The 22,724-nt window shown below is 33.2% G+C and overlaps 1 protein-coding gene and 1 long non-coding RNA gene across 2 annotated transcripts; one reads left to right on the top strand and one right to left on the bottom strand.

Annotated features, from left to right (window-relative positions):
- Nucleotides 1-201: 201 nt before the first annotated feature.
- Nucleotides 202-18,777, bottom strand: LOC145634603 (nucleoside hydrolase 3-like). The gene is made up of 12 exons (XM_081686016.1): nt 18,148-18,777; nt 13,635-13,814; nt 5,515-5,625; nt 2,916-3,251; nt 2,647-2,823; nt 2,270-2,554; nt 2,029-2,148; nt 1,746-1,943; nt 1,397-1,650; nt 1,078-1,282; nt 698-1,003; nt 202-589 (listed from the first exon to the last, which is right to left on the bottom strand). The coding sequence occupies exons 1-12, from the start codon at nt 18,331-18,333 to the stop codon at nt 341-343; spliced, it is 2,607 nt and encodes an 868-aa protein (XP_081542142.1). The 5' UTR covers nt 18,334-18,777; the 3' UTR covers nt 202-340.
- A 1,356-nt stretch (nt 18,778-20,133) lies between these two features.
- On the top strand, nt 20,134-20,713 carry LOC145634602 (uncharacterized). Its single transcript, XR_014113442.1, has 3 exons — nt 20,134-20,248; nt 20,344-20,383; nt 20,662-20,713. It is a non-coding gene; the product is annotated as an uncharacterized LOC145634602 (long non-coding RNA).
- Nucleotides 20,714-22,724: the final 2,011 nt, after the last annotated feature.

The raw sequence follows: 22,724 nt of genomic DNA, 5'->3' as shown, positions 1-22,724 counted from the left end.
GCTCTAGGTATGAGAGGCTCGTGACATTGTTTCTCCTAAAAAAGGTAAGAAAAAGAAGACGACAATGTATCTAACTCAGCCTTTTTCCCTTAGTCAGGCCACCATATACACACAACACACCAATACCACCACCATCACTTTAGCGGTTGTTGATGAGCTTGCAAGAAAAGATAAGAGCAAGTAAAAAAGAATTATGTTGAGAAAATGAACATGAAAGACCATTTTCTTTTCATCTTGTGATGTATTTGCTTTTCTTGTACTCATTGCATTATAGTCTTCGCATTTCAGTACAAATTATAAACGTTTCTTTGATAAATTATACAAATTCATTCACTTAATGTTAATGTACTCTAGTCCATATTCTTCTCTGTTCCGAAAAACTTCCCACCACAGCAGATTGGTTCTTTTCATTAACACTTTCTAATATTCTCACTTGTGTTCCGTTTTTAGCATCTATTATCATTTGTCCATCTGTATCTTCACTGCCTGTTGCAAGGACTTTGATCGGCTTAACTTGGAAGCTCGAGTTTATAAATGGATAAAAATCAGCCAAGATTACAGCACCAAGGATCTCCCCCATAAACATGCCCTGCATCAATTTTATTATCACTTCAATTTTTATGGTATAATGTTCATGTTTTTATGAGATTAAAAGTAACAAAAGTTCGTAGAATTTTAACAATTTTAGCCGACTTACCACATGTTGATATTGATATTGTTTTTGTAAGCTAAGCAGCTTCGACACAAGCCTGTGTGTAAACCGTGCTTCTGGGGTGTTCTCTGCCCGAGAAAGCCTATTTAGGAATGAAGGAATCGAGCTAACCTGTCGCTGAGCTCCCAATGGAATCAATGTTATAGGGAGTTTGGATTCAATCACCATGTTTGCAGACAAAGGGTCAAGAAACATATTGAATTCAGCATATTTGTTTGATGGCATGGTAAACAGGTTCCCTCTGCCATAAGTACCATTAATATTTATGTGTCCTCCTAAAACAAACACATCCTGAGACATAAACGTATTGTCAGTGCATGTTAAACAAGGTATAATGGAAGAAAAAAAAAATTCTATTTACCAACCTGAATTTTAGACAATGCATTTTTATCTGAAGAGAGTATTTTTGATAAGGTTGTCAACGGTCCGTTTGTTAATATTGTTATCTTTCTCTTTTGACTGATTGTATTTGTAACATTCTCCCATATCTCTAGTGCTAGAGGTTGCCGCAGTTCAGGATGATCGGTATCACGTGGAGCTCCGAAATTTACAGAGTTTTCTGCAGTGTACCTGAAACCAAAATGTTAAAGAGTAACTTTGACACTCTATAGAGGTATCATGTACATATAGTTCATTTAACAAATCTACATTTATGCAAAAGATAAGGCGTAGGATGAATTTAACCTTCTTGGACTGCGCGGTAAATCTCTTGCAAGTCCATATAGGGTGTCAGAGTCCAAAAATCCACCACTCCCATGAGGGATTGCTTTCACGTATTTGCAGTCTCCAACGGCAGAGTTCACAGTATCTGACTGGTTTCTTGCAAAAGAATCTCCTAGACCTACCTTAATGTCATCTCGGCCCATCATATGCAATACGTCGTATACAACATCTATGGTTGCAGCATTTGCCCACCCTGTTGGAGTTACAAATATTGCCTGGTTCAGAAACATTTGCATCAGATGGCAATTGAGGAAAATTAAATTCATTCTTAGAAAATTAAACTCTACAAAATCAAAGAGATCTAACGTACTCGGAGATCGAGCACTTCAACTGGCACTTTAAGTAGGTAGAAAAGAGCAAGGAAGTCGCCTGGACTCATATCCATGTCAAAAATGACAGGCTTTCCGAGCTTTTTAGCTCTGAAGTCTGGTGTATAAAACACTTCCTTGTAATGAGGAAATTGTGTTGTAAGGTTGAACCTTCCAGATTGTTTAGGTCGATTCAAAACCTGCACATAATAAGAATGCATATTAATTGACATCTTTTTTTCATTTATCAAATTTGAATAATAAACATTTTTAAAAATTACTTACATCCAAGAAGTTTATGAAGAACTCTCTGTCAAGAGGGCTACCAGGATCCTTATTTGACTTAGCTCTTGTGGCAACAAGAACTCGTACACCGCCATGACCTACCTCCTCAGTATAGCCATCCTACAATATATATATTTGAGGATGATCATATAAAAATGTTAAGAAAATTCGGAAGAAAAATAAAAAAAGCATAATGAAAACTAAAACTTGAAGCATGAACATAGATGTTACAAAAATCTACCTTGCATCTTCCTTTATTATTCTCGACAATACAGAAAGGATCTCGGAGTGACTTTTGTACATGACCACTGTGCACCCCATATTTCTCTAGGTGAAACTTTGGCGTCTTACGTCCATCAAAAAAAGGATTTGATCCATCTAATACCCCATAAGGCTTGTTTGAAGTACGGACAGTTATGCTCATGTACTCCATTTCGGCGTATTCATTTTCACCATTTGTGTTATTTGGAGTACTCATGATCGAGACTGCTACACCGGCCATGAAAGAGTCCCACATAAAATAGCTCTGAAAATTAAAACAGTTGTATACTACCTTAGCATACATCGTAGAATCCATGTAACATACAAGAAATCTCACCAATAGTTGTGGGAACATACCGAGTAAAATTGGTCATTAAACCAGGTATCGCGTTGAAACTTCAAAGACTTGAAGCAATATTGAGCCTCATAGGTCTTCTGATTCGACTCGAATGCTTCAAAGAATTGTTTTGTTATGGGAATTGTGTTTGTTGCATCTAAAGGCACAAGTGTAATCGGAATTCCTGAGTGAACCACCTATTATAAATGTGTATATATGTCTTAGCACATGAATAATATACTTTTGCCAATGTCTCATTATTAGATGTCAAAAGATTGATCAAATCAACCTGGTACGCGGCGAATGGATCTCCAAACATGTTAAACTCTGCATAAGGGTTACTCGTATAATCAGTGTACATGTTACCATGATCACCACACTGCTCGGGCTTACACGAGGCGGTAGCATTTTTGGGGCAACAACCTGTTGGATTCTTTGATCTCACACCTCCACCCATAATATATATGTGTTCAACATTCTTCTTTAGCAGGGGGTTACTCATAAGAAAAAGGGCAAAATTTGTGTGTACCCCAATAAGAAATACAGTAGTTGGACCTTTTGATATGACATCGATCATCACTTCTTGTGATGAAGGTTGATGAAGAGGCAAATACCTTCTTCTTCCCTAATTCCATATTGAAAACTTAATTTCATTAGCTTAAATCCTTGAAAAATAATTTTAACTTGTGCGTAAGTGAGGATGAACACGATCAAAGAGGAACTACATTAATTAGAGACTTTGTAAATGCCAAATAAGTTGAACTTTCCACGACACAGGAATTGAAGTAATACTTCCTCTTTTCTAAATTAAATGATACATTATTTTTTCGCCTATTTCACCAAATATCACTGAGTACTTACAAAATTCACCAAATGCCATCAAAGTTTTCAAAATTCACCAAATGCCATCGAGCTTTTAAAAAATTCACCAAATGTCATTAATGACTAACAGTCGTTAACTTTATTAGTCAATAAGAATTAAATTATGACACGTGTCATGATAAGATTGGTTTATTTTAATTAATAAAAAAAATACTTTTTCTTGATATTTCGGCGCAAACATTGCTCGGGTATAGTTTTGGGGGTCATTTTAACCCTTTATGACTACAAATTAAGCTCGGAATTAACAAAAAAATAACGTAAATGCTCCGTTTTGCGTTTTAAAAATATTTCGATTAGCGTGTTATTTTTTAACCATCAAAATTGATCGGGTGAGGTTTTGGGGTCATTTTGACTCTTTATAGGTACAAATTAAGCTCAAAATTGGCAAAAAAAAAAAAAAAAAGTAAATGCTCCGTTTTACGTGTCTAAAAATATTTCGATTAGCGTGTCATTATTTTTTAACCATGAAAGTTGATTGGGTAAGATTTAGGGGGTCATTGTAGATCCTTTATGGGTTCAATTTAAGCTCAGAATTGACAAAAAAAATAACACATATGCCCCGTTTTGTATGTTGAGATCGTAATTTTTTTTTTCTGAAAAAAATGCGAAACGGGGCATATACGTTATTTTGTTGCCAATTCCGAGCTTAATTTGTACCCATGAAATGGTCAAAAAGACCCCCAAAACCTTACCTGAACAATATTCGTAACGAAAATCGAAAAAAGTGTTATTTTTATTCATTAAAATAAATAATTATTGTGTATTAATTTTTAAAAGTAAAGGCATTTGGTGAAATAAGAATTGAAAAAAAATATATAAGAATTGCATTAACGGAAAACTAGCGTTCATATGCTATTAGTGGCACGAGGTGTCATTGTATTGTTTGTCAGTGACATTTGGTAAATTTTGAAAACCTTGATGGCATTTGGTGAATTTCGTAAGTAGTTAATGGGATTTGGTGAATTTTATAAGTAGTTAATGGCATTTGGTGAAATAGCCGTTATTTTTTTTTTTTTTATCACATGTGCAATCACAAAAATTCAATTGAATGTATATATTTACTAAAATGCAATCACATGTACAAAGATCCCACGTCACTATATATACCAAGAACCCGTCACTATATATTTTCATATCTATAATTCACAAATGTTGTTAAAAGTGAAATGGGTAAATTAATTTGAAAAAGGTGGAAGTATGGTATTTAGAACATGTTTATAAATTTCCTCCATTTTTTAAAATATTAGGCTCTGTTCACTTCTTCTTATTTTTTTGAACTAAAATTATTTTTACTAAACTGAAATTATTTTTGCTGAACTTATATTGTTTTTACTGAACAGAAATTAACTTTAGTGAATTGAAATTATTTTTGCTAAATTGAAATTATATTTACTGATTTTCTATTATATTTCTTTTTAATAGTTATTGAACTTTACTTATTTTTACCGAACTAAAATTATTTTCACTGAACTGTACTTATTTTTACTGAATTGACCTTAATTTTAATAAACTGAAATTATTTTTACTTCATATTATATTTTTTAAGGTGAAGTAAACATGGCCTTATACGTAGTAATTAGCAAATGAGACTGTTTTTTAAATTATTACACTCCTATTTTTGAGAAACTTTACTATTTTAATATCATACTCCCTCCGCCCACTATTATGCAATAAATGATTATTTTATATATCACAAATAATAAGCTTCTGTTACACATAATAGTGGGCGGAGGAAGTAAATCTACCCCGTATCTCTCTTTCCATGGTCACCACTCAAAATAAGTATTGTGTGTTATTTTTTTTTCTTCTTACATCCATCAATTTTTAATAAAATGTTAACATCACTTACTTTTTTTATAATTTATTTTACCCTAACTATTCCACTGAGACCCTATTCACTTCAACTAAAAATAAATAATATTCAATAAAAATAATTTTAGATCAATAAAATTAATTTTTAATCAGTAAAAATAAGTTCAATTCGAAATTTATTTTAATGTATTTACCTGGGGAAGAAATGATTTACGAAGACCAAAATTTGTGTCAATGTCCAATCGTCCACCTTGACCAATAGGAATGGCTTGCCTATATCGACAATATCCTGCGGTTGTCATGCCCTGCATGTTTATCAAGAGATTTAGGCAAGAATTTGGAAATCTTACAAAAATTTGCTACCTTACATTCTGATTTCCTGTTATGATTAAGTCACTAAATTTATTGGAGATGAACTGAACTAAACTAAATATTTTATGAGAGAAGGAAATTATGAACTGAACTGAACTTAATTTAAGTTAACTTAATTTATTAGAGCTGAAGAGAACAGACCCTTACTAATATCTATTAAGGCCCCGTTCACTTCACCTTATTTTTGCTGAATTGAAATTATTTTTATTGAAACAAAATTATATTTGCTGAACTTAAATTATTTTTACTGAACTTAAATTAATTTTACTAAACTGAAATTATTTTTGCTGAACTTAAATTATTTTTACTGATTTTCTATTAAAATTCTTCTTTAACAAAATTGAATTTTACTAAACTAGACTTATTTTTATTGAATTGAAATTATTTTCACTTAACTGAAATTAATTTTATTAAATTGAACTTATTTTTACTAAAGTGAAATACACATTTTTCCTGTCACCGAATTATTTTTTTAAATTTCACCAAACATTTATCATTTTCACTTTTTACCTTATTCACATGCAATACTTATTTAAATTTGACACTTTAATGAAGGATTTGACCATTACTAATACCAAGTATATATAAAAATCAATAAATGTTAGAACTGCTATTATTCTACCACTTGAATTAATTTCATATATTTCAAATCATTAACTTTTATAATTTTGTTTAACACGGAAAATCAATTTTATTTATGAACAAAATTGTCTCGTTAGTAAAGATTAAAATTCAAAAAAGTGCAAATAATATTGTAAAAACAAATACTTGTATGCTATAATAAAGTTGTGCGCAAGAATTAGATTATTCATACTTCCTCCGTTCTTTATTACTTGACCCATTTTGACTTTTACACTATTCACCACCCCTCCTTTAACTGTCTTTTGTGAATAATACGTAAGAAAAAATATATTCATGTATGATTTTTTTGGATTCGTTTCAATAAGTACTATCATAATATATATCTTTTGGAATTTTTACTTATGGAGAATTTAAGTTATTGATCGTTAAAGTTTTACATTGGCAAGCGTGATAAAAGAAACATGTGAAGTAAAAAAAGAACAGAGGAAGTGGCCATCCTCAAATCCTCCTCCCAACTACCTCCTTTGCAAAGTGAATTAGCTAAGAATTGAGTAAAGATCAATAGTTTTCAATGGAAAGTAATAGCTTTAGTGGTTTTTCCTTCATTACTCTATTCATTTCAGTCGGTGTTGCGACCTGGTTCACGAAGTTATTTTCCCCCGGTTGCTTCTTTCCTCTTTCAATTAAAATGGTAGAACTTCAATCGAAACAGAGTTCTTGTGGTTGTGAACCCCAAAATAATCGATCGTCCTTAAGCTACAACCCCTGTTTGCATCTTCTACTTGTATTTGGCATATTTGTAGACTACCGAATTTTCTTGGAGACTCGAATTCAAGAGTGGGTATCAAAGCAGTGGATTAAATTTAGGGAAATTAAAGTCCAGAAGTTCAACTATATTTTTCTCTTCTTATGTGACAATGTTCGTGACAGGGATGCTATGTTAGAACAGGGTTCCGTAGCCTACCAAGCTGCTCTTCTAATTTTCAAACCTTGGAATCAGGGTGAATCAATCACAGATATAAAGATTGATGAGGCTGCTATATGGGTTCACCTTGATGAGGTACCTTTGAACTTGTGTGAGATTAATGTGGTTAAACCTTTGCTTAATTTGGTTGGAAACTTGTTGCCTTCTCGTGATCCCCGTTCAGGTTCTTTGCGATGCTTAATCAGAGTTAAACTACTAGTTCATGTTTTCGACCCGTTATTACTAGGTTTCTACTTGGACCTCGGAAACTCTGAAGTCAAATGAATTAATATTCGTTATGAGAATTTGTTTATTTTATGCTCCCGGTGCAATAGAGTTGGACATAAGAGCACTACTTGTTGTTTGGCTCCTTCTATGTATACTTCTTCTCTGGTTGATAGGAATGGGTTGTGTATGACTTCTAATTTTCTTACTCCGAATTTTTCAAATAAAAATATCGGCCTAAAACAAATTGAACAATTCAGAACAACTCGCGTAAATCTTCGAAGTACTTTCCAGTTTACCAACCCACCCCAACCCCAACCCCAGAGTAAGCCGGCCAGAAAAAAACCAATGTTGTTTGTTAATCCATCCTTATCCCCTTTGAAGAAGAGGATAATACACATAGAATACGATACTCCTTTTAAACCTGCTCCAATTAAACTGTGCCAAACATCAACCCAACCTATGCTCTCAGTCCATAAAAAAACCTTGCACGCTCCGCAAAGAAACCAACGTTGTCTTGATCCTGTTAACCATCACCTGCCAATAATATGAAGTTAAATACAAGATTCTACCCTCACAAACGGCCAAATTTTTCTATTTCATCGTCAGTTCTGTTGAAGAAGGCTCCGCAACTTTGTCGTTACAGAGGGTTGGGCCAAATTTGCTTAAACGCCATGGAAAAATGAAAGGATGGGTGAAGTCTGTTTGTCCTAAGAAGAGATCGGGTTCGAGCTTTGTTGAGAATTCAATGTTTTGTTTTGACCAAAAATGTTTAGAGGTTGATGATCCTGGTTGTGTTTCTTGTCTTCCTTTTAAGAAACGTAAAGGGATTGGTACTTCTTCTCCAACTCAGGTGTCTCCTTCTGGTTTTTCTTCTTAGGGCTTGGTGGCCTCATGTTCAAGGCCACAAGGAGATAGATGAAAATTGTGTCTTGGAACTGTAGGGGTTTGGGTTAGGCGGACTCCCCTAAAGTTCCTTACATCGCGTCCTTATTTAGTCCGCTCTCATGGTGTCGATATTGTGTTTTTAGCTAAAACTATGGTGTCTGTAAATTCTGTAATGCAAAAGTTATCATCCTTGTCTTTTTCAGGGTTTGAAGGTGTAGATTCAGTAGGCCTTAGTGGTGGGCTTTGTGTGTTTTGGTTTTCCCCAGTTGTGATTGTTTCTCTTTTGGTTTCTTCGCATGTAGTATTGTGTTGAATTGTGGAGAACTTGGTTATAAAGTATGTTCTTTTTATGTATGGAGCTCCTAACGTTACTGACCGTATGTCCGTGTGGTTCGAAATCTCTAGTATTATCGCTACTTATCCGAATGTTGTGTTAGTTGTGGATTTTAACCAGGTTGAATATTTATCGGATATGGTTGGAGGTAATCTGGACATTCTGGGTCATCATGATTTTATACAACGGAAATTGAACAACGGTTTACTTGATATTCCGTTTTCAGAACCGTCTTTCACTTGGACAAATGGGAGAACGGTTTTGGACCCCACCTTTGAGAGATTAGATAAAGCTTATGCTACTTCCTATTGGCTTCAGGATTGGCCGGCTACTTCTGTTCATCACTAGCCTATTTTGTTTTCAGATCATGCAGTTATTATTTTATGTGACTCCTTACCTGCTGGTAGATATAAAGGCCTTATAGAATTGAAAAATGGTGCCTACACTCTGTGGAAGTTGCTGCTATGGTTAAGACTATTTTTGTTGATCACATTTCTCGGTCTCTTATGTTTTCCTTGTCCAGAAGAATCTGTGTTCTTCATTATCGTCTACTGGCCTGGTGTGTCTCTCACAACAAGGAGTGGGGCATTGATAGGAAAACTTTGGTGGCGGATGTTACTAATGCTTCTTTAGCTCTTTATTTTCAGAATAGGCGGTGTTTGTTTAGAACTTTTAGGATGGGAAAGATTGCGGAGGCGCAGGCGACGTTTCTTTATTGGAGACAGCGAGCAGAAGTGAAGTAGGATGCATTTGGTGATGAACATACTCGGTTACTATTTTCAGCAGTTCAGGCTCGACGCAGGAAGAACACTATTCTAGGTCTTAAGGACAATGCCGACTCTTGGGTTACATATGTGGGAGACATTCACTCTTTGGTTTTGGATTTTTATAAGTCTCTATATAGTAGGCGATCAGATCGGCCTTCTGTTTCTCAGTTCTCTTGGGATTCCCTTAATCTTCCTTTTTTGTCTGATAGACAACGTCAGTCCCTACTAGTTTCATTTTCCGCTGATGAGATTAAGCAGGCTATGTTTAGTATTGGTGATGGTAAGTCTCCGGGGTGATGGTTTTCCTTCGGCCTTTTTCAAGACAATTTAGACTGAGGTGGGTACGGGTGTTCAAATCCAGATACCCAGTTTTTCGGGTACCCAAAAATGCGGGTACCCATATTACCGGGTAGTTGAAGGGTCGGCCCATGTCCCGACCCGAAAAACTTGGGCACCCGCGTTTCGGGTACCCGGTTTCTTACCTTTTTAAAAAAAAAAAAAAAAATCAAATGTTGATATCGAAATTAAACATCCAACTGTTTGCTAATGTTGTCGAATACATAAACAAGTTCAAAATCATCTCACGAACAAAGCTTATGCCACATTGATAAATTCAATATTTCTAACGAAAAAAAAGGATGAATACGTGATATAGCTTGTTGGCGTTGATATCAAGACAAGTAGCCTGCTGGACACTTGGACCATGATCTATTTCAAATAGATATGCTACTAATCAATAAATTAGACTACATTTTCCAAAAATCAAAATCAAAGTTCTTAAAATCAATATCCAATTATGAAAACATCAATGTTCAATCATTTTGGCAGGCATTTGAACACTAAAAAAGCGACTTACCATATAATGAAGAGGTTGGAGAAGAATATTACTAAGATCTGAAAATTTTAGTACATGTATATATGAAATTGAAAAAAAAAATTAACTTTAGTTTTATACAGATTTAATTTAATGGAGATATTGTAGTGAAGTTGTGGCGGTGGGATACGCCGAAGAAGAAGAACCACATGAGAGATATAGAGAGTGGTTGGAATACAGTGGAACAAACTAGAGGTTAGAGAATTAGAGAGGCATAGCGGCTGAATAGTTTGTGAAGAATAACATAACTTAGAACGAAAATGAAACCCTAAGTTTAAGTGGGCTGGGTTGATTGGGGAAGTTAGAAAATTAATACGTATTATTTTTTTAACGGGTATCCGGGTACCCGAGAATACCAAAGCTTGTCCCATGTCCCGGCCCACGAAATTGTTATTTTAGCGGGATGGGTACCTGACCCGGGAAAAACATGAAAAAAAAATCCTAATTTCCCATCGGGTTTTTTGCAGGTCATCGGGAAATCGGGACGGGACAACCGGGTCGGGTTTTTTTGAACACCCCCAGAGCTGGGTGACCATGTTGTGAATGCTTTTCAGTTCTTTTTTGCTCATGGCTATTTACTTAAAGATCGGAACCGGACATTCTTAGTTTTGCTTCCTAAAGTTGATCACCCTGAACTTGTTTCTCAACTTAGAACGATAGGACTATGTAATGTCATTTATAAACGCATTGGTAAGTGCCTTGCTCGGCGTCTCCGTGGGATTCTGCCAGACATAGTTTCAGATTTTCAGAATGCCTTTGTCCCTAGTAGGTTGATGTCTGATAATTGTCTGATGGTGCATGAGATCCTTTTATTCATGAATGCTTCCAAAGCTAGGAAACGTTTTTATGCGGCCCTAACGCTAGACATGAAAAAAGCTAATGACAGAGTTGAGTGGGACTTTCTCAGTCAGACTCTTCAGGTTTTTGGGTTTCCTCCCTATTGGTTTCATTTGATTATGCAGTGTGTTTCTACGGTCTCTTATCAGGTACTAATTAATGGTTCTCCTACTGAGGGTTTTTTTCCTCAACGTGGTTTGCGACAAGGAGATCCTCTATCTCCCTACTTGTTTGTTTTGTGTATGGAGGTTCTTTCAGCATGCTTCGCAAGGCAGAATTTGAAGGCCTTTTTCAAGGTGTTAAAATAGCTACGGGGGCTCATACTATTTCACACCTGTTCTTTGTTGATGACTCCTTATTATTCTTCCAAGTCTCTCCTCATACGTGTGAACATGTGATGAGTGTGCTTTCTGCATTTTATGATGTTTCAGGTCAGATGCTGAATTTGCAGAAGTCATTTGTCAAGTTTAGTCCTAATACTCCTGAGAATTATCGAGCTTATCTGTCTAGTTGTTTAAAGATGTGGTCTAAATCTATATTGGGTTCTTATTTGGGAATTCCTGTTTATTTGGGTCGTAGTAAATGCTCTGAGTTCGGGTTCCTTTTAGACAAGGTGGCTAAGCGTTTGGAGGCCTTTGCATCTCTGCAACTTTCGTCGGTGGCTAAGCTTGTTATCATCAACTCAGTGCTCATTGCGTCATTTAATCACATCTTGTTTGTTTTCAAAATTCCTGGTTCTATATGTTCAAGAATGGATAATTTGTTGCCAGGTTTTGGTGGAAGTCTTCTTCTTCTAATCGAGGGTTGGGTCTTCGTTCTTTGTCTTTGCTCCATCTTTCGAAGGGTCTAGGATGATTGGGGATTCGCAGTATTGCCCCCTTTAACTCCTCATTGTTGGCCAAGCAGAGTTGGTGGCTTATTCAGTGCCCTCAGCTGTTGGTGTCCCGTCTTCTGTTTATGAAGTATCCTGCTCTTAGCTCCTTTGACTCGATCTCGGCTTCTCATCCCTCCTAGGGTTGTAGGGGTCTTATTTTGGGTTTTTCCTCCTTGTCGAAGGGTCTATTTTGGAAGGTTGGTTCAGGTTCTCGAGTTCGTATTTTGGAGGATTCTTGGGTTCCGGGGGGACCAGTACATTTCAAGGATCTTCCGCCTGAGTCGGTTTGACCAACTCTTGTGTCTTCTTTACTTGATCCGTGTTCTTGAGCGTGGGATGCTACTATTATTCACAGGTTGTTTGATTCTAGCTCTGCTGCTAGAATTCTTTCGTTGGATAGGCCTGTGCGGTTAATGGATGATTTTGTTTACTAGAAGTTCACTAGGGATGGTATTTTTTCAACGAAATCAGCACATGTCCTTCTTTGTGAGCCTAGAGTCATGCCTAATATTCAATTTCATATCTCTCTCGCTTGGTGGAGGGCTTTACCAATTCTTCCTTGGTAGAAAATATTTGATTGGAAATTGATGCATGACGCTCTTCCTTTGGCGGTTATATATTCTCCATTCTCAAGGCCTCCCAGTTGATCCAGTTTGTGCCTTTTGTCATCAAACAGTGAAATCCTTGTCTCATACATTTAGATATTGTTCAGCTATTTGCAGTGTTTGGCTATCCGGAGCGTTGGGCATTCAATGGGATCTTATGCAACTTGCTCCATTTACTGTTTGGTTTTCGACTACCGTTTCTCACTTTTCTTCCGTGCGATGTTGGAAGGGAATTACTTCGTTATTTGCTCTCCTCTGGGCAATTTGGATTTCTCGTAATCAATTGAGGTTTAGGAACGATGTTTGGTCACCTAGGACAATTGTTGGTTTGGTGTCAGATTGGTTTATTTGAAGTATGTAGGCTCAGGATTGGAAGAGTTCTTCAAAGTCTACGAGTTTGGTGTGTATTGAGACTAGGAAGGATGTCCAGTGGCTTTGTCTACCGGGGTTACCTTATATTTTTCCAACGGCTTGTTTGATTGTAGATGGGGCTTGGGATTGTTCTTCTTACAGGGCGGGAGCAGGATGGATAGTTCGTGATCTTCATTCTCCTAAGGTATTGGGAGGAGGTAGTCGGGCTTTTATGGCAAACTCAGCGTTGCAATCTGAACTTCAGGCTTGTGTTTGGGGTTTAGAATTTTCTATCCGAAAAGGCTTTTTGAAAATTCGAGTTCATAAAGATTGTGCTGCCCTCCTTGCTCTACTTCCCCCTTCTGGTCCAATGGAAATTTCAGCTTGAATTGGTGTCTTATTCAGGAGTTGCGGGCTTCAGTACGATATCTTTTGGTTTGCCAAGTTCGAAAGGTTCCCCGTTTGTGGGTTACTCCAGCTCACTGGTTGGCTGGTTGAGCTCGGTGACGTCATTTGCTGTATTTTCAGTTTTAGTTGACAATTGTTGTGTTTTATTGTTTTACTTTTTATTTGATAGCTCTTTTGTCACCAAAAAAAAAAAAAAAAAGTTGTGTGTATATCAAGTGAGTAATGATGATCACCTGTTCGATGATAGGAAGGTATCCACCAACATTAGGGAAAATTGTACCACGTTTTGAAATTCCACCCTCACCTCCAACTCCAACAGGAATATCGTCACGACCCATCATAAATAATAAGTCGTATATTTGATTTACAGCATGACCAGCATTCGTCCATGAGTTTGTATTGATTGTCACTGCCTACATTTTATTAAAAACTAGGTTAGAACCCGTGCAATGCACGGTTTATATAAAACATATTTTTAATTTGCACATTTTAAAAATAAATGACTATTATGATTTTCATCGAAATTATGATATATATCTATCCAACATCGTCTAATTCATAGTTCAATGTGGGATATCATTTATTAGTGCTATTTAAAATTGTTTCAATTTCGTATGATAAATTGATAGGTTTTAGTTGTAATGTAGATCTTCTAATATTTAAATTTAAAAAATGTTAAATATGATAGCTTTTTAAGAAAACAAAAAAATAGATGACATCATTATTGCATTTAGGCGGGAAATTTTTTAATAAGAAAGCGACACGTGAGTAGTGGTGACGTCAGCATCTTCTGTTTTAGTAATAGTTAATAGATTTTCTGGTCAATACCATTCACTAAGTCAGCTTTCAGTGTTAATTCGGATCTTGAGTCGAGTTTGGTGAAATTGGATCGAGTCGTGACTATTTTGTAATAAAGTTATGCTAAATTATTGTGTTATAGTTATACTAATGATTTGAATTAGGTTTTTTTGAGTCACATTGAAACGAAAAGTATATATTCCCTCCGAGGAATTTTAAAGGGAGAAATGTTATGTATTTTTAAATACATAATAATGATTAAAATATTCTAAAAGCACATGGTAAAGAGACAAAAGAGGAGAGAGATAGGAAGATAGAGGTCAGTTGGTGGACAAAGGTTATATTGATCCATCGAATCTTCAGTTGTATTATTTATGCATATACTCATATTAAGTAACACCGAATACATATATAGTATCACCATAGGTTCAGTGGTATTATTTTATCATCCAATGATACCACACTCGTACATATATGTAATTACATGAATGTCCCTCCATGTCTAAATAAGTGTTACACTTTGACCAACCGTTTTTAAATACTTGTTTCGCTTTCCTTTTTCGGCCGTTTTTAAATACTTTCTCCATTTTCTTATTTATAAAGCTTTAAAATATTTTATTTATTTCTCTCATCTAATGAACCCAACATAAATCATGTTTTATTAATTTCATAATATCTTTCCTCCAATTTTCTTTACTACTTTTGCTTTTTACAATTTTTTACTCTTCTACCTACCCTATTATCTTTATATTTTATTACTTTTTTCAATTTCTCCTAAAATTCCGCGCATAGAGAAATGGAACAAGTATTTAAAAACGGGGAGATTACGTGATAGTAAATTCTGAATTTCTGATAATACCTTCGTGTGATATGATATGTTGGCCAATCAAAGTACATATATATGACTATTAACTAATATATTGAGGAATTTTAAAGGGAGGAATGTTAGGCATTTAAAAATGCATAACAAAGGGTATTCATGTAATTATGCATATGTACAAACGAATAAATATTCTGATATCATTGGATGATCAAATGGTACCATTGAATATACAGTGATACTATACGTGCACATAATAGTATTATATATGCATTCAGTTGTACTAAATTTATGCGTAAATAGTACCACTGAGGATTCAATGGTACTATATAAACTTTCAGTGGAACAATCAGCATGTGGTCCCCCATCACGTGATACAATCCGACTAAAAAATAGGTGTGGTCCACCTACATGTCTTTCTCTTCCTATCTCTCTCCTCTTTTCTCTCTCTACAATGTGTTTTTATAATATTTTAATCAATGTTATGCATTAGTAAATGCATAACTTTCCTCCATTTCTAGTTCCTCTAATTTATTTGGAAAATATCAGCATATTTGTACAGGACACAAATACACAAAATGTGACACTTGTACTCTATGAGTTTGGGTATTGTATTAATTGAGGATTTTTAAAGGGAGGAATGTTATGTAAATAACTATAATTAAAATATTCTATATAGTACATACATATGGTAAAGAGTGAGATACGTAGAAAGAGGTTTGTAGGTGGACCCCACCTATTTTTTGTCAAACTGTCTCATGTGATGAGGGGTCACATGCTGATTGTTGCACTGTAAGCTTATATAATACCATTGAATATTTAGTGGTACTATTTATACATAAATTTAGTATAATTGAATGCATATATAATACCACTACTCCATCACTACTATTGAGTATATGCATATATAGTATTATCGTATATCCAGTGGTATTATTTGATTATCCGATGATACCACTCTCGTACACAGGGTCGGCTAAGGGCCTGTGCAAATAGACCCTTAGCACAGGGCCTCGAAATTTTAAGGGTCCAATTTCGCTTGGAGCCCAGTTTTGTAAAAAAAAAAATATAAATAATCAATTTGCAGTACGTATAGGAATACGTTTACAAATTAATTCTCCAAATCCATCTACTCCATAATTATCTCCGTCAATTTGTAATTCCCATAAATAAACTTTCAATCTTAATAACTCTCCTTTATTAATCAGCCTTTAATTCTCACATTAATACCAAAAAAAATGAAGTTTCCTAGGAGTAAAATACTCCCACGGTTCACCTTCCTCTTTTAATGGTTATTATTATTTTTTTATTCAAATCCTCTTTCAATGGTTAGCTATGAAAATTATTTCCACGTACTTCATAATTAAATTAGTTATATGTTCTCGTCAAAAAAAAAAAAAAAAGTTATATGTTAAACAAATTTTTCCACACACCAAAAATTGGATTACTCATTGTTTACTCAGTAAAAGATCAAAACCCATTCAATGAATCAGTCATATTACTCATATATAAGGTACGTGTTATTTACTCTGTCTTTTTCCTAATACTTTGATTTGCTTTTAGCTTATTTTTACATTTTTAAGTAAAAAGTAAAGGAAATTGGTAACCTGTAATTGTGATAAGCGGCAATGAAGCTTTCAATATTTGGAAGGTGAACACTTGCTAATTAAACTAATAGCTTGTTTGTATCAATTTTTTTACAAGTTTTTTCTATCATTTTTTTTTACCTTCATTTATTAGTTTAATTAATAATTACATATGTTTGTAATTTGGTACGAGTATTAATCATATATCTAAATACATTTTCATAGATGAGTAAAAAAAATGGTATCTTTTTTTAGGGCCCAATTTTTAGGATTAGAACAGGGCCCCGAAAATGTTTGGGACGGCCCTGCTCGTACATATATATAATAACATAAATAACTGTTAAGCATTTCCATCACTACTTTCCCATATTAATATACGACTTCTCATTTGATTCAATTTTTATCGGTTACATTTTGACTTTACATGTCTATCAATTCATTTGTTTAATTATTAATATCTTTCATTTAATTGAGAGATATTTAAGCATTTGCTCACTCTTTTATACGAAGTATCTTATAAACAAGATTCTAGTTTGCTACCAGTCTACCACTAGGCAACAATTGAAGGAGAAAGGATTTCTTTCGCTTTATCAGTTATCACTTCTTTCCTATTTTTCAATTTTTTTTTCAACTATGTTTTTAAAATCAATCAATTATCAATTAACATATACTAAAAGCGAACCTAAAATAACACTTGTCACGATGTCATTAAAAATTTTCCCGTCTTTTTTTTTTTGCCAAATTTTAATGACTTTTATTATATATCCTATAATATAATAATACTTATTTCCATTTTGACAACACATGTAATCCAATCATACTCAATTAATTTTTTTATTATTATTATTTTAACATATATTTTACATACTAGAAATTTTTTAGTTACAAATATACTAACATAGATTATAATTAAGGTATTGAAATATATCATTATTCAAGATTATTATAATATCATCAATTTTTTTCCTCCAACTTAAAATTTATTTTCATTAAAAGTAGAAAAAATTACTTTGGTGTATACTTTGTATAAATCTTAAAATTGTACATAACGTTTATAAGAAAAAATGAACAAAGTCATTTTACTATATTATACTCCTCCGTTTTTTTTTTATATATGTTATAAGAGTAGTTGGATTTGCACATTTGTCGAGACACAACTTTGACCATCAATACCTTTAATTAGACACTACTATTTTGTTGAATTAACACCATTCTATATATTTTTGATGTAAAGTTTAATTATGGGCGTGGCACGAGACTTAACCTAGTTACAAAACAAAAATAAACATTATTAACAACCGTATTATTAATTAATACTTTAAATATCTTCAAGAAAAAATAATTAATAACTTTAAAGGCTTAACGATGTGCATAATTATAACTCAATATATGGTTGGTAGCATCAGAACACACGTTGATGCCTCAATCATCTACAAATTTATTAATTTTATCAAATTATTTTCGAAAAAAATAGCAAAAGAGCAGAATGATGATGATTATAAGCAATGAGCAAAGCTTTAAAAAAATAAATGAAATACAAACCTTTAAGTCAAACTCTGATCTATTGAGCTTCAAGAGGTAAAGCAACGCGAACAAGTCGTCCGTATCAACATCAGTATCGACCAATATTCGACGTTGCGTGGCCGCCACCGGTTTCGGACTCACTCCGGCAGCTACAATGATCCATAGAAGTAACAGTAATACCAATGAATTATTACTTTGACACATTTTTTATTAATAACTTGCTTGACAACTACTGTTTTACTTATCAAACTTTTTTAACAAAAAAATTAGTCATACTTGTAACAAACAAGTTACAAATGTTAGCTTGGAAATAGATGATGACAAATCTAGGAGCGTAAAGTTAGCTGTTTTATTAAGAAAATATGGTAATGGTCAAAGAATCATAAAAGAGAATAATAATAATGTAAGTTGAATTTCCTCAAAAAAAAAAAAAAAAAAATAATGTAAGTTGAAATCTTTATTTATTGAATAGAAAAAAAGAATAAGTCAAATGGTTGAAATGAACATAAAAATAAAAATGAGGTAACATTGGAGAAATTTTTTGTGCTTGAAATCTTTTTTGATAGTGGCGTTTAAAGAGGAAGGAGATCAGAGAATAAGAGATTAGGAGATGAAGAAAAGATTGGTACAATGTTCTGGGTTAATGAGAGGTGGTGTATATATATATATATATATATACAATAAATATAACCAGATAATTTATTATATCATGTTTCTTGTTTTCCAATAAAAATACAATAAATGAATAACTCATTAGACTTTTTTTTTTTTTTTGAACGGAATAACTCATTAGACTTAGGGCTTGTTTGATTCACTTTATTTTTGCTTATCTGATCTCATTTGGTCTGGTTTGATCTGATATGATCTGGTCTGATCTAAAGTTATATTTGACCAAACTTTGACTTTAAATATATAATAATCAATACAGAAAAAATATATCAAATGGGGTCTTGTTAAATTTGTAATAATGTGTATTTTATTGTTATGTGATTTTCATAATTTTTCTCATTACGAAATTGAAGATATTTAGCGATAAAAAACTGCACATAAAATGACGATCTGATCTAATCTGATTTGAACTTATTTTTTCCAGTATAGTTTATTAAATGTGGACTTTGTGGGTGTTTAAAGTTTACAGGTTGTTTGAGATTGATAGTTAGGTAGGACAAAATCTCAACATATTTTTTTTAATATGGGTTGATCTGTGGATTTTGAATTCACACATGTCAAAAAAATTTATTATGTACGTACAGAATTTTTTTAATATGGGTTGATCTGTGGATCTCTCCTCCAAATATACATAAAGGTAGGTGTATCTAAAAGTGGTTTATTTTGCTAATATAATATATTTTTTTGGCTCATTTTAAAAGCACCTTACAACGGGTTGTACATAAATTGTTTACAAATTATTTTCTTTGTTCTTTTTTACTTGACATGTTTCATTTATCACGCTTGTCAATTCACAAGTTTAACCATCAATAATTTTAATACTCTATAAGTAAAAATTATAAAAGTTATATATTGTGATAGTACTTATTTAGACGATTCTAACAAGATCCTACATGAATATGCTTTTCTTTAACTATAATTCACAAAAGACGGTCAAAGGTGGGTTAGTGAATAGTGTAAAAGTCAAAGCGGGTCAAGTAAAAAAGAACGGAGGAAGTAACTCTATGTTTCAAAATGACTAATCCATTTTTAATGTCACATCAGATTAATCCCATGCTATGTATAGTTTATAAATTAAATATATTAATATTAATTATTAATAATAACATAATACTAAAGACGAATCTGACATGACACTTGTCATGCTCTGATAAAAAAATTTCACTTTTACTTTACTTTCCTTGTTTTTTTTTTTTTTTTTTTTATTTTTAATTACAATCTTCATGAATATAAATTATAACATATATGTATAATGAGAACTAGGAACCAATGAGAACCAATGCTATAATAGGAACTAGGAACTAATCTGAACCGTCAGATCTAACACAAAAAAGGCGCGCAATCGACGGCTCAGATTAATCACGCACATTCAATTCATTTCCACGCACTTTCTCCCTCCTCGGCCATTTTCTCTCTCCTCCATTGCAATGAGCTTTCTCTATTAAATTGGGTATAATTTGCTGTCCAGATTTTGCTGAAATTGTTTCAAATTCGTGAAGATCTTGTTGGAAATTTATTTTTTCTTGTTTAATTTGGTGAATTCAGGAAATTAATCTGCGACTCTGAATTTTGAGCGGCATTTGAGGTAAATTTTTTTTTTTTCTTCTATTTCTTAAATCAACGAGCTTCATCAATTTCATAGAGAAAATCGAATTTTAATTTACAATTTGAGGCAATGATTGATTATAAATTACATTTAATCGTTTCATAAAAAGTTTAATTTCTTTATTCTTTGATTTATTAAATTTTGGTACTACTTTAAAATTTTAATTTGAATTAGATTTATAATGTTGTGATAATCTTTGAAGATTGTAAAGTTTGAACTCTTATTTATGCAATTACTGACTTATTTTTGTGTTTCAGGTTGAAATCTGCTGAAATTTGATATATGTGATGCCCATTTGATATGCCCCTTGGTCACCACCTGATGAGGGGGTGGGGAAAGCTGAATGTTGATGCTGGAGTTGTAGAGGAGTTAGGGGTTGGTCTGGGGGCAGTGTTGCATGTGACTGTAATGGCTCGATTCAGGGTTGTTCTGTGGTGAAGGGCATCGAACGATTGGAGACAAATGTACTTGAAGCTATGGCTATCATATGGGGTATGAAATTTGCGTATGACTTGGGCGGGAGAAGTATTATTGTGGAAGGAGATTGCCTTGCTGTCATTCAGGCTTTGAGAAACAAGTCAGTAGGATCAAGCTCATCTACTTGTATAGTTTTGCTCCAACTACTTGTGCTTCGTAACTATAGATCATCTTCACAATTTTTACATCAACTAGTTGTGCTCATGATTGTGCTGATGAGAGTCATATCTATGAAATTGCTATTAGTTTATTAGTTAGAAGTCTTATTTGTGTTGCATTAGATATATAGAAGGTGTCAACTTGATGAAAACAAATACTAGTAAAAATAATATAAAGTAAATTAAATCTAATTCAAAGTAAATAAAAAAGACTTTAAGGTAAACCTATTAGCTCAAGTGGTAGAGCACTATGCGGATGCAGAGAGGTGTAAGTTCGATTCCTATAAAGATTCTAAAAGTATATATTAGGCACTCTAAAGTAATTCAGAACATCTCAAAAGTAAATAAAATTAAATTAGCTAAGGTATAAAAACAAAAGAGGTTTTTTTATTATCTTTATAACATGAGGTTAACTCAATCTTATAGTGGACACCTGTCACTCAATTTGATAGATCAATATTCAATAATGATGAAGGAAAAGATACACTAAAGTATATAAAAAAAAAAAAAAAAAAAAAAAAAAAAAAAAAATAGAAAATATGAAAAAGTAAATTAATATATCCCTAAGTAAATCAAAATAACTATGATAAGAAATCAAAAGTAGAGCAACATATGTCAAAAGTAAATCATAATTAATCTAAAGTAAATACAAAATGCTAAAACGTAAATCAAAAATATCAAAAAGTAAATACAAGTGAATAATATCAACATTAAAGTAAATAATATTTACTCAAAAGTAAATTAGAAAAACTCAAAATTAAATATAAAAATTTGTTATATAATCCAATGATTCGAAGTGTAAGTAGAGTCCACTTGGGATTCGAACCCACATCTTTTGTGCACTTGCACAATGCCCTACCTATTGAGCTAGTAGGCTAGTGTACATTAAAGTATTTGATAAGGAAAAATTTAATAAAAGTAAATAAAAATTATTCAAAAGTAAAACAAAGTACATCAAAAGTAATAAATAAATAAAAAAATATACAGAGTATATGCTCAAATCCCAGTCAAAGTGAGCAACTACCATTCCAAATAAATAAATTAAAACATCATTAAATTTCGGAGTCATTGACTTTAAAATCAAGCTATGAGAAAGACGTATATGGATCTCAATTGTAAAGGTTTTCAAATTAAAAGTAAATAAATAAATGCTAAAAGTAAATAAAAAAATTCAAGAGAAAATTTAAAATATGGGTATATCCCCACCACATATAGCCATAACAATTACACAGCGACAGCGCTCAAGACCATATACCAACAACCATGATTATAGAAATTACAGACAATCCAGCACTACAAAAGGAATGGCTTAGTCCAACAATTTCTTTGTTGGCAAGGAGATGATTTCCAACTTTTAATGACTTATTGCCTACCATTTGTTCATGTATATTCACAATTTATTCAATAACCAATAACTAATTCTCGCCTATTCAATTCTCCCTTCTTTTCTATTGTGTCCCTCTTCTTATTCAATTTTCTATCCTTTCTTCTCATCTTCAGTCCAACTATGTATGTCTAGGGACTAGGGTTAGCATTTGAAATACACTAACCCAGAAATTCAGCCTGGCACCAACAAGAAACAGCATATAAATGTTAGAAATTTGAATTCTCGGATAGGCCAAAAGTCATAAAAGTTTCTATCCTCCCTCAATTTTTTTTCGTTGTTAAAGCTTTTGTACTATTTG

Source organism: Chenopodium album, chromosome 6 (genome assembly GCF_948465745.1).
Source record: "Chenopodium album chromosome 6, dcCheAlbu1.1, whole genome shotgun sequence".
Taxonomy (NCBI): Eukaryota; Viridiplantae; Streptophyta; class Magnoliopsida; order Caryophyllales; family Amaranthaceae; genus Chenopodium; species Chenopodium album.
This window is presented reverse-complemented; position numbering and strand designations above follow the sequence as displayed.

Coding starts and splice junctions, on each gene's coding strand:
- LOC145634603 (XM_081686016.1), bottom strand. CDS start 18,333: ATGTGTCAAAGTAATAATTCATTGGTATTACTGTTACTTCTATGGATC. Junction 3,252..5,514: donor GTAAATCATTTCTTCCCCAG/GTAAATACATTA, acceptor ATATGGAATTAG/GGAAGAAGAAGGTATTTGCC. Junction 1,283..1,396: donor TTACCGCGCAGTCCAAGAAG/GTTAAATTCATC, acceptor TTTTGGTTTCAG/GTACACTGCAGAAAACTCTG.